Genomic DNA, 13,306 nt, shown 5'->3' on the forward strand with positions numbered 1-13,306 from the left:
ATCAATTCCAGTGAGTCCTCAACGCATGCAAAGTGGATTCTCGACATATCAACAACACAAACTCTTCCAGTCTCATCTACAGCTACAGTGTTTGAGGGTCAAGGTAGACATTATTCAAGGGCAGCCAATGAAGACCATAGACTGCCATTATGCAAATTTGTTACATTGTTACGCATGCATGTAACAGGAAGTGAGACTGGAATTACTGACGACTCGTTTCTAGCCGTTCAGAATCGATTAATTCTCTTAGGAAATGATAACTTTATTTGTTGTGCACTTTGATTTTTAAAACTTTGCAGACCTTTTACATTCACAAACTACATTACACACTACATGGAAGCCGAAAAAGCACTTATTCGAAAAAGCATAATAGGGGCCCTTAAAATGCTGTGCCATTGAGCAGCACCTGACATTAGCTGACTTCAGCTGTTATGATCTCTGAGAACACATATTACAAAAGACAGGTTATTAATATGACTATCTTTAACTTCTGGATGACGGAGAGGGAAAATCCGACAGAGACAGACACTCACCTCGCCCTGAATTCTCTCCTCCGCCTGAGAGATTGCACGGAAGAAAAGAACGGCAGAGAGACAGTAAGACGCTGAATAAATGGAAGTCAATAGTGATGAAAAAACACAAATTCAACTGAAAAAGATCTAAGACAGGAACAGGGCCGCACGATTTGGTGAAGTGTTTTTGACAATATAGTGCTTTTGAATGCAATATAATAAAGATAGATAAATATCCAAGCTAAAAAATAAAAATAACACATAAAAAGTGTGATCACACTTGTATGAACTAAATTGAGACCGCTTTCGGCTGACCTGAAATTTGGTGACAAAAATTGTATTCACATTTTACGTGTACTTGAAAGTATTTATGTAATATAATTCTAGACTTGTTTTTAATTTAGATTTATTTTATTCAATTGACTGTGCAGCCCTAGATAGGAATGGCATCACATGCATTTAAAATAAAAATAAAGCAATGATAAATAATTTCACTATTTACAGGCATATTGGGGTTAATTAGCTGAGAATAAGTACTACTTTATGAGTGAATTAGTGAATAAAATAAATATTGACTTAAATTGTTTAGACTAGTACATAAATCAGTTTTTTTTTTTTGGTACAAAAACAGGCCAGTTCTTCATTGAACCAATAAATCACATCAACACCTATGTCATGTGCAGCAGTTCAAGTAACAACTCCATTTTCAGTAAGGAAAGCAGAGAAAGCTTCCACGAGTGTCCCTGCTGTGAGGGTGTAATAAATCAGCAGGAGCAGACCGAGCTGCACTCGTGAGAGTCTAGCGCCGTACGACACGTGTGCTGGGATACTTACCGAGGAGTAGTTGGAGGAGGCGTTAGACACCAGTGAGAGCACTGAGCCATGGACTGCAGCAGGACAAAGAGAGACAGAACGAGAAAAAGTCATTTTAAAAACACTAAATAGCTAAATCACGGGATAGGTTACATATATTATTCATTGAGTCACATCCAGCTTACAGAGCTAACTTTTAGCACATACATAGTTAGAAAATGCTGAATGCTTTGATCTAAAGTATACTTAAAGGAATAGTAAAATTTAAATTCTGTCATAATTTATTCACCCTCAAGTTGTTTCAAACCTGTATGAGTTTATTTTTGAAGGAACACAAAGGAAGATATTTTGAAGAATGTCGGTAACCAAACAGTTGCTGGACCCCATTGACTTTCATAGTATTTTTTTTTCCTACTATGGAAGTCAATGGCTACGGACATTCTTCAAAATATCTTCCTTTGTGTTTAGCAGAAAAAATAAACTCATACAGGTTTGGAACAACTTGAGAGTGAATAAATGATGACAGAATTATTCCTTTAACTTTTTATGTGTACACTAGGGTCTGCGTATTGTATTCTTTTCGTGAATTTCGTTATCAGCAAAGTTCACACATACTGTCCAAGCGCAGTTTGATTTTTGTAACCATGAATACTCTGCATGCGCAGGTCGCAAATTATATTGAATTTGTTTGCACTAATGACTTTATCCATAAGGTGGCAACAGTGCCCCAGGACTGCTGATTATTCAAGATGGTCAAAGAAAAAAACGGAATAAATGGAAGAGACTGCGTCTGAAAACTTAGGCCGCTGACTTATCAGGCAATGACTTCGTATGCAGCGTTTGCGCACGAAGGTACCTCACAAAACTGACTTCTGACGCAGCGTAATGGTTTAATGATCTAGCGCAAAATAGAGTGAGATTCGGTGAAAACTACAAAACAATAGTAATTTCTCATTAGAAATGACATCAGAAATGGAAAATGTTGGTCAATAACATACATTTACGTAGAAACTGAGCAGCAACCGCAGCTTTCAGACGCCATCTTTGTTTATTTATTTTCTAGCTCAACTGTCACAGAATGGAAAGCACAGGATTGTGGGATATCAAAGGCAGCGAAGGATACATCTGTGCTGCCTTCAAAAAGCAATCAGATGAAGATACCTCAGGAGACAGGAAGTGAAGCTAACATTGGATTCGGACGTTTCTTGATGCCTTCCTACTTTGGAATGCATCCTCCGAAGGCAGTATTAACCTTTCGGACGCAGGAAGAGTATACTTTGACAGGCTGTGTGTACAACTGTGCAAAACAACGAGGTATACTTTGGCCTTTACAACTTAAAGGATAATTCCGGTATTTAATACCTTGAGTCTATATTGTAGTTTGTTTTGGATGAACAAGAGTGGTGGACAACGTTTTTTTGACAATGGTTCCTCTCTCGAGTTTTTGACTATAAAAGAATTGGCCATGGACCCATTTAACATTGGAGTCAATGGGCATGTCCGAAAATGTCATTAAAACAGCCAATAATGTTCGTTTACAAAACTGTTAAACTCACCGAGTGATTAGTGATGTTAGTTGAATCCCATTGTTGAAAAAATAGTTCCACTATAGCAAAATAAACGGATTGGAATCATATATTGCGACGATATATTGTTTATAATCATCAACGAACACCACTAACCACTCGGTGAGTTTAACAGTTTTGTAAACGAACATTATTGGCTGTTTTAATGACATTTTCGGACATGCCCATTGACTCCAATGTTAAATGGGTCCATGGCCAATTCTTTTATAGTCAAAAACTCGAGAGAGGAACCATTGTCAAAAAAAATGTTGTCCACCACTCTTGTTCATCCAAAACAAACTACAATATAGACTCAAGGTGTTAAATACCGGAATTATCCTTTAAAGGGACAGTGCTAATGTTTTGTCCCATCTGAGATTCAAAGTACACCCTCATGTTGACTAAACCATATAACCCAAAGTCTCACCGTCATCGCCGGGATCTCTGTCTCTGAAGGAGCCGGATCGGATCATGCTCTTGGGCCGCTCGGCGAGTGATAGGGTGCTGCCCAGCGGTGAGGACTGATACAGATCAAAACTGGCCTCGTGAGTGGGAATGCTGTTGGATCTGGTCATCCTCGGCGTTCCGGAGGTGGGGCTGGGTGTCACTGCACAAAACAGACAGCAGAGGGAGCCAGTGTTTATATATGATATAAATCAAGGCACAGTGGAGAAGGGTGTCCTGCACGTTGCCTGGTGGGGATGCATCTTTTTATGTAATATTGGAACATTTAAGTATTTATTCTAAATGATATATCCGTGCATATTCTTATTTTTTTTATTAATGTGCCTCGTAATATTTAATCAAAATAACTTCCCCTCCCTCTTGCAGCGACATCTCTTCTCTTCTCTGATGAAGTGTTTACTGGCGTGAGGGCGGGACAATAACCTGTCACTCGCATGAGATCCACCAATAGCAAACCACAACCATCCAATCAATTCCTCATGGATAAAATCAAGCCTCACCCTATATTTGTTCAAGTTCGAGATTTGTTTCGCTCGGACATACGCCACAATAGGGAAGAAAAGCCTATCGCAACTTCCGTTTAATGCCGATTTAAAGTAAACAGGGATGCAAAACAGGAATTAAAATGAACCTTATCAACTTAATATACAGTATATCCTTTTCAGGAGAAAACTGAATAGGGGTGGGAAGAAAATCAAGTCCCGCCTTTCATTATTTCCCACAGAATAATCCAGTTTCACTCAAAAATATATATTCAGAGTTCACCCTCATCCTTCCTTCGGGTCATTTTGACCCTGAATTTATTTTTATTTTTATTGTGCGTTCAGCAGAGGGGTCCAAGACCCTAGGACTTTTGTCGCATTTGAACCACGAATACACAAAATAAAAATAAAAAATGAATGGATTCGAGTTGAAATTTTAAAAAGTAACAAATCTTTCCATCGCGGGTCAATTTGACCCCCTTAGGAATGAATGGAATGCGAGGAATGCTTGGAGAGTAGGAGAGTACACATAGAAAAACCTAAAAATGCTAAAAATTCTAACAAAAATGCTAAAACTTTAGCAAAACATGATTTTATAATGTCTACATGTGTATCTGAATGCAAACTGAAGAAAAAAAATGACTTTAGGACCCAGCGGAACAGCTCATTTGCTCCAAATAAGGCCATCTAGTGGCAAGAGTCATGACATATCATGTTATATTCTTTTTTTTTCAACAAGAGGTCGGCAAAGACACCCAATGTAAGATATTTTGAGCTGAATTAAAAGGGTTATGCATGAAATTGTGAATTATTTTGAATTTAAGTTCAACGAATCTGATGGATGTCCTTAAATTACTAAAGTACTATTTATTTATTATTTATTGATCAAATCTAGTACTTTAAAGGTAAATAAAATAAAATAAATAACAAAAAAATTACAAAATATGATCAAAATGAAATAAAATTTCTGCAATAAGCTTTCTGGGCAAAAAAATAAATAAATAAAAAAAATTATAATTTTAGGGCTTCGGGTCATTTTGACCCGCGAGGGAAGGATTTGTTACAGGACACGAAGGAGGGATGAGGGTTTATGCTGTAGAAGTGTGCAGACACTTACTGATGCTTGTCAGTGGCATCTTTCCTGTCAGTACGGGTGAAGGGAACTGTGGCGGACTGTTCGTCTCCGTCAAGCTCATGATGGTGTGTGAGTGGCGTCTCTCTTTGTTGTCCTCCTCAGCCTGCAAGGAGATGTGCTGGCTGATGGGAAATAGGGGTGTGACATTAGTTTCATGGATTTACTGCATTGGATCAAACCATTTGTCCCATTAAGAGGGGTGCCGGAATGAGGACGGCGGAGGTGAAGTTAAATGAACAGTACCTCAAGCCTTTCTTTGGGAGAGTATTTCTGTCCCGTTGTGAGCTAAAAAGAAAGAACGATTTTGAGAAAAAGAGCATTATTCAAATGACAGGACGCTTATGAGTATGAAAATGAAGAGATCACACTCCAAAAATAGATCACATAAATGTGTAAAGCAAAATGAGCAATTAGTAGTTCAGGCATGGGGATAATTAGCAGAGATATAATCTGAGTGTTAACATAATAGGCAATTGTTCTGCTTTGAATTTTGGGTGCATGTTATCCGAGTATGCTGTATGAATGCTGTGATGTGGCTCTGTGTTGGAAGATTACTTAACACTAAGTATTAAACTTCAGTGTGTAAGTTGCCCTGCACCGGTTGTGCTAAACCTACAGTATGAATGATTCCCAAATCATGTGACGCATTGTCCCTGTTTACACCTGGTATTAAGATGTGTTTTGGTTTGGTCGGATCACAAGTGGACGACGCTAAAAACTAAAACGGGTCTAAAATGTTTTGAGCTTGTCCACTTTCCGCCTTTTCCAAAGGTTGAAAACGCATTCGACCGGATTGCTTCCGTAGTGTAAACGCTCATGTGGTCGAATGTGTCCAAACAGCCACAAAGGACTGTCTTCTCTCCACATACGTATGTAAATTGTGCAAGCTTAAGTTATTATGTCTATTTTATCGAAAGATCTGAAAAAATATAAATTTCCCCACCCATAGACCCTCCCTCGAAGGAATCAGAACAGAAGTGGTTGAAAGTGAACAAAAGTGAGGGATTAAAACACCAGGTGTAAACGGGAATGTGTCTCCCTCGTCTACTTGTGATCCGATCCAGCAAAACGCATCTTAACACCAGGAGTAAACAGGGCCATTGAGGAGAGGTGAGCTGTTACTTTTAAAAGTGATCTTCTGTACATTTGATTTTTGCATGGCAGTCAACAAAACAGGTGGAGAAATATAATTAAACTTTGTACACCACAGCAACAGCCTAACAACTGTATAGCAACATGCTAACTAGGGCTTTGACTTTTCTTTTGCCCACAAATCATATTCGAAGTGCGTTTGTTTATTAATATTAGAGTATATTCGAATATTTATGAATAATATTTTGACCATTAAATGCCTTCAGTAAGACCTATATTGGTATCAAACTTAAGTTGTATATGTTCTATCCACCAGAGGGCAGTGTATCAGTCAATGTCAATAGGCAGGCAAAGATGTTTTCAGAAAAAAAACACTGTCACGACTATTTTTTTGTTTGTTTTTTCAAATAAAAAGTCTGACCTTGGATTAAACACAAACAGTTTGCTTTCGACAGGTTTTCCACTGTTCTTGTCAAAAATGAATAAAAATACGCCAGTCATGCTAAGTAGTGTAGATTTCGAACTCCGCGCCAGGCGTGGTTGTTGAAGGAGTTGGCGCGGCCATTGTTTTGGTATGCAAAATAGGCGCTAACCAGGACGCTAACGTCACCTACAGGAGCCCAGATGACCAATTATTAGCCTTGCTAATGAGCTCGCGATTCACAACATCACCAGGCGCGAAAAAGCCTCGGAATCTGAATTTAAAACAACGTTTTCAAAATAATGCTCATAACAGGTTCGAATAGTAAAGGCTGCCTAATTTTCGTTCGAATATTCAAATATATATATATTTTTTTTTAAATATTCAAATTTTATTCGAATAACTGAGTTCGGAGTCAAAGCGCTAATGCTAACACACCTAGCAATGGCCTAGTAATCAAATTGCAATCTGCTAACAACTGCTAAAACACCATAGAAATGGGCTTGCAAGTTGCAACCACCCATATAATGCCATAGCATTGTGGCACTACTACTCCTTAGTACTATTATAAGAAATTATTATAGAATATTATAAAAAACTATTATATCAAAATATTTATTTGATCACAAACTGCTCTGCTCTGTCCGTAGACACAGTTTTAAGGAACAGATAGAGCTGAGTCTTCATTAATATCTCCATAGTGAAGAAATGGATAAAGAGCAATGGATAAGAGCTGTGATGGTGAGAGATGAGTTGCTGAATACAAACGGTATTAGAGTCACTCCAAATTAAAGGAATGATAGACTTCCCGCCTCAGACACATGACCCCCGTCAGCCCTTCAGCTCTGCGGCGGCCCAATACAAATAATGAGCAACATTAGGGTCGTGAGCTATTGTCCAGTTTTTAATCTGACTAAGCAAGCATTAACAAAATGTTGCGGTGGGTTTTTATAAAGGAGACCGCACAAAAACAGAGAGGCCACGGGTGGCAGAGAGCTGCATGAACCTTGTGGTGAGAATAAGCTCAGTTACAGGAAGACTGCGCTGCTTTTAGACACTGCTTTGAACACGCCACACAATACGTTCATTTACGGGAGGGCTGCTGTTATAGGGCAGAGACAGGAAACCACCATGATTATGCTATATTTTTATTTATTTTTAAATGTGATGTAGATAAACTCATAAAATACTTCTTGTTTGTTTAAAAAAAAAATTGTGAACTGAATAATATAATATAATAAGGGCTGTCAAAAGATTAATCACGATTAATCACATCAAAATAAAAGTTTGTGTTTGCATAATATATGTGTGTGTACTGTGTATAATTATTATGTATAAATACACACACATTCATGTATATATTTAAGAAATATTTGCATTTATATACTGTATATACATTTATATAATTTATATTATATATAAATATGTTATATATAAATATAACCAATTTTTCTTAAATATATACATGATTGTGTGTGTTTTTATATATATAAATAATTATACACAGTGCACACACATATATTATGCAAACACAAACTTTTATTTTGATGTGATTAATCGTGATTAATCTTTTGACAGCCCTATAATATAATATAATATAATATAATATAATATAATATAATATAATATAATATAATATAATATAATATAATATAATATAATATAATATAATATAATATAACTGATGATTCTTAATTCTTATTTTAGTTTTAAATGACCGATTATAATACCTTGAGAGAATTGTTCCTATTTGTTATTAGGAAATTCAATTAATTTCCAATTCCTTGATGTTTAAAATTTCCCTATAAAATAAAGTAGTTAAAAATAATATAATATAATATAATATAATAAATAAATAAAATATACTGTATAAATGTAATTATTTTATACATTATATATATATATATATATATATATATATATATATATATATATATATATATATATATATAAATAAAATATGTGTGTGTGTGAACTAAATAAGAAACAAAAAATAGAAACAAGATGAAGATAATTTATTATATTATATTATATTATATTATATTATATTATATTATATTATTATTATATTATATTATAGTTTTTAGTCCATGTTTATTTATCAAGCTTTGGCAGGGATGGGGATTTTCATTCTGGAGAGCCTTTCATTGAAAAAAACTAAATGCATACGCTACTGAGTGGAAGATGAATCTGAAATATTTAAGGGATATTTAACCGTAAAGCGAAAGACTGTCAATTTGAATTGCGTATATATGCTAAAAGCTCATTTTGGCAGCATTTAGGAGTTAGCTCATGTGATCTCAGACAGGAGGTGCAGGAATCACTGGACACGGCCTCACCTGTCAGTCGTGAGCGTGAGTGAGACCCTGCTTCCAGTTGACCAGCCACCAAGCGTCCCTCTGTCCTCGTGTCTGGGCCTGGGCTCCGTCACGCTTCCCCCTGCTGGAGACACGCTCATCTGTAGAGACAAGGACTCCATGCTGCGGTGCAGCCCGGAGAGGCGGGGGTAGAGCGAGGGAGAGCCACCAGCACTGCCCCCTCGGCCCACGGTGGCGCTGGAGAAACATTCAGAGGAGTTGACGTTGAGGATGGGAGCCGGGCTCGGGGTCAGACAGGTGGAGCTGCTCATTCCTGAAAGATCCTGTAATTTGGAGAAGGGCGGCACTTTGGGGGGAAGCTGGTCCTCAACATTGATTATCCCACAGTCCAGGCTGCTGGAGTTGACTTTGTCCAGGTGAGCCGGTTTAGGCAGAGATCTAGCACTGGATGGCCTGTGGATCCCATTATATAGAAATTAATTAAAAATGAGACGCACACTAAAATAACTGACATGACAAATGTGAGATTGTGACGAAAAAAAATAAAAATAAATAAATATATATATATATATATATAAATTGGTGATTCTTAATGAAATCTTAATTGAAAAAAAACTTTAAAAGATTAAAGTTTTAGGATTCATTAAAAAAAATATATATTGTAATTAAACATTGAAGAATTAGTTATTAATAGACATAGTTAATCAATTTTATATCATCATGCCATTAGGTTATTTTAATATAATTTATACACTCAGTATTTATTCATGTTTTGAATTAGCCTTTATTTATATAATTTCAGTTTTCATTTTCATTTAGCTTATTTTTTTAAATGCTGTATTTTTTAAAATATATATTTCTATATTTAGTTTTAATTATTTTAAATACAGCTTTAATTTGAGAAATGTTTGTTCTTCAACCGAAAGTTTTATTGTATTATATTTAACTTTTTAAAGTCTAATATTTATAATCTAATAATCTAATCTTGATATTTTATGTTAGGCTCATTTCAATTCACAAAAAAATATTTAATTTTAAATTTTAATTAACAATGATAACAATGAATTTTTAACCAATAAATGTCAGTATTTGAGAATTTAATTTCAATATATAAATATATTGACTGCTTGCTAACTTTTTGTGTTAGCAAGTCCAAAGGTCCAAGTGCTTCTCCTAAAACTCCTAAAATGTCACAGAATTAAAAAAATTCACAGCCTCACACATCAAAACCTTATAAATGTTTTAGCGGAAACACTTTACAATAAGGTTCATTATTTAACATTAGTTAACTACATTAGTTAACATGCACTAGAATGAACAATACTTCTACACCATTTATTAATCTTAGTTAATATTTATTTCAACATTTATTTATTTGTTAACCTGGTACTATCATGAACAAACAACGAACAGCTGTATTTGTATTAACTAAAGATTAATAAATACTGTAACAAATGTATTGATCATTGTTAGTTCATGTTATTAGTACATTAACTAATGTTAACTAACGAAACCTTATTGTAAAGTGGTACAGTTTTAGCATAGATGAATTGTCATTTTGCAAAATTTCAAGTTGTCAATTTCAAGTTGTTTTTCCATCATTGGAAGTTCAAGTGCAAACCCCGGCCAGTAAGAGCAGATGTGAGCTTTAAGCTGTGTGAAGTTTTTCTCACCTCTGGGAGTTGGGAGAGGGCAGCTCTGAATATTTCCCCAGGCTGGACGGTTGCCGAAGTCCCAGAAGTTTGGAAGGAGGCTCCAGCGCACTCTGTGTTGGTGTCAACGAGCCGTTCTTCAGCGATCCCCCTCCGCAACACTCAGAGTCAGACGCCACTGCCTTGGCTTTGGCCTTCTCCTTCTCACGGTCCGTCTGGTTGACTGGACCGTACCCTCCTGTGCTGGCCCGATGGGAGCTCTTCCCACTGCCTGGTTCCTTCAGTCGCGACGGGGTGGGGACGGTTTTTAGACCCTGCAGACCAGCGTCCATGTTGCTGCTGACGGGACGAGCGCCCGGCCGCCCTCCCGTCAGACTCAGTGTGCTGGACTTAGCGGGTCTTGGGAGACTCCGATACTGGATGTTGTTGCGTGCATTCGGAGCCATGAAGCCTTGATCATGGATCGATACATCAAGGCTGGTCTTTCGTCCTCCAACTACGCCACCAGCAGAGGGTTTCACTGGGATACCAGAGGTTTTAGGAGTCTTGTTCCCAATCGCAGAATCTCCGCCAGTTGTTAGGACAGCGGCAGTGCCGGTAGTTGGAGCAGTTTTCTTGTAACCAAAGGAATTCGTGGTGCCGGCAGAGGGACGGACAAGACCGGAGGGAGGTTTTCGGTGTTCACCGCGATCTTTCCCTGCATCCGAACTGGAGCGCTGTAATCCGGATGTTTTCACCGCCATTTTGGCTTTATCAACGACTCGCTGATCATTCTTTGGAACTGCAGGCAAACACAAATCAACACAATCAGACATGAACAACCATAATCAAGAAGAATTATTACAAACGTCAGACCAACCAGATCTCATTGTGTCGATGAGTTTTGCACCACTCACATTTTATTCAGAGAATTAATTGAGTGAAATAATCTAGTTCACTAAATTACATCTTTGGTGCTGAGGAGATTGTGCAAAGTTTACTAGGAAAGACATTAATGCAACCTCTAACCGGAACTTTACAGTTCATTTAACACCACAATGTATGCGCAACACACACACACAAACACACGCTGCTTCATTAGAATAATGCAGTACATGGATGCAATCCATCATACTGCTTATGCTGCTGACTTCAATTCACTCAACTGCAACCTGACAGACTGCTTGAATATTTAAGACGTTAACTTAACAGAGGACCCTTGAAGTCATAGAGACATTTAGGAAACAAAGGGAGCGGGTATACGACACAACTGTTACTGTACTGACAACATGAAATGGGTGAACTTGCAAAGCCCACCCTGATGGCCATCTGGATCCTCTCAGAGATATTTATAAATATGCGGCAAAAACAGGGCCAAAACGCTAGTGCAATCGTGACTCGATCTCTGGACGACTGGGAAAACACACCAAACAGACTGTTCGTAAACTTGAGAATTGGCTTTACTACAACAACGCAATCCACGGTAAAGGGGAAAAAAACTTGCGAGAGTAGCTTAAACATTTAAACGGCTCAATTAGCAGAGCGCACAGCAAATAAAAATAGCGTAACGGTGAAATACCGCGTGTCACGAGGCGCTGTAATTCACACCACTGCCACCCAGGACGACGGCCAACACAAGTAAATACAGCTGACATTAACTTGAGATGAAGATTAGATGTGAAAAGAAATATGTTGAGCTGGAATAATGTAGGCCATTAGCGGGCTATGACTGGATTAACTGCTAGCATGATTGTATCAAAGGATACGAGGGGGAGCAAGACACATTTTTTTACACGTTTGTTTAGACTGGAGGTAAACAGTCAAAGTGAGTCAGAAACAGAAAAAGAGAGAAAGTCAATGGAAACTTGAAAAAAAAATGGACAGGGAGGAAAAAATGGCTAAACCGAAAGAGTCTGGCCATTAAGCTATCAAACTGACAGAGATACAGCTGTGAGAAGAGGAATGGAGATAGATGTCATTTGTCTTCCTGATACTACATCACTGTAACGGCTGGCTTGTACGACAAAATATATACTTTGCGTTGAACATGTCTCAGAATAACAACGTGTCAGTCCAATGTGGCATAATTAAGATATATTTCCCTGACACCCATAATTTGACTGTTATCAGCAGTGTTTGCTAATGCTAAATTCATTATACTATTACTTATACTATTACTCATAATTAGGGTTCGGGATAAAAAAACAAAAGTAACCCCCCTCATACTAACATGGTTTGTTGTTTGTTAAGTAGAGGTGAGCTATTACTACTCTAAGGCCGTGTGTCCACCAAAGCGTTTTTTCACGCGGCTGGCGTGTTTTTTCAATTGTTTTCAATGGGAGTGCCACGTTTTTAAAACGCCATGAGCGTATCGAGGCGCTGAGCGTCTTTTTCACGCTAAATCGCTGAGCGCTCGCCATTTTTTACAGGTCGCCGAGAGTTGAAGAATGTTCAACTTTGGGTAAAACGCCGCGCTCATCACTGTCACTTCTTACCCAACCGACCAATCACAGTGGAGGAGGGGCAACGGATATTCTGTATCATAGCAACGAAGCGTCTCAACTGAAAAAAAATAACTGGGCTGCTCTCAAGCGCACATAGCTCGGCGTTTTCAGCAGAGCGCCTAGCGTTTTCAGCTGGCTAAAAACGCTTTGGTGGACACGCGGCCTTAAAGGACAAGTTCGGTATTTTACACTTAAAGCCCTGTTTACAGATCGTATCTGATGAAATAGAACGGTTAAGATTAAACTTTGGACAGATGCTGCTGTCGCGAGAATTTTAGGTTTATATCGCTTTCCCCCCTCACCCCCACAATGGTTGTCTATGGCCACAGGAAGATTCCTTCCTAAAACACATTAAACTTTCGTTTACA

General features: G+C 37.7%; 1 protein-coding gene across 1 annotated transcript in view; it reads right to left on the bottom strand.

Annotated features, from left to right (window-relative positions):
* Nucleotides 1-13,306, bottom strand: part of nav1a (neuron navigator 1a) — a 152,987-nt gene that overhangs the window by 18,090 nt on the left and 121,591 nt on the right. The window contains exons 9-15 of the mRNA XM_079587474.1: nucleotides 10,477-11,236; nucleotides 8,825-9,256; nucleotides 5,216-5,257; nucleotides 4,955-5,094; nucleotides 3,318-3,497; nucleotides 1,347-1,399; nucleotides 534-557 (exon numbers count right to left, since the gene is read on the bottom strand). Coding sequence (XP_079443600.1) covers nucleotides 534-557; nucleotides 1,347-1,399; nucleotides 3,318-3,497; nucleotides 4,955-5,094; nucleotides 5,216-5,257; nucleotides 8,825-9,256; nucleotides 10,477-11,236 — 1,631 coding nt within the window. The remainder of the gene's footprint in view (nucleotides 1-533; nucleotides 558-1,346; nucleotides 1,400-3,317; nucleotides 3,498-4,954; nucleotides 5,095-5,215; nucleotides 5,258-8,824; nucleotides 9,257-10,476; nucleotides 11,237-13,306) is intronic.

Source organism: Phoxinus phoxinus (assembly GCF_949152265.1).
Source record: "Phoxinus phoxinus genome assembly, chromosome: 18".
Classification (NCBI taxonomy): domain Eukaryota; kingdom Metazoa; phylum Chordata; class Actinopteri; order Cypriniformes; family Leuciscidae; genus Phoxinus; species Phoxinus phoxinus.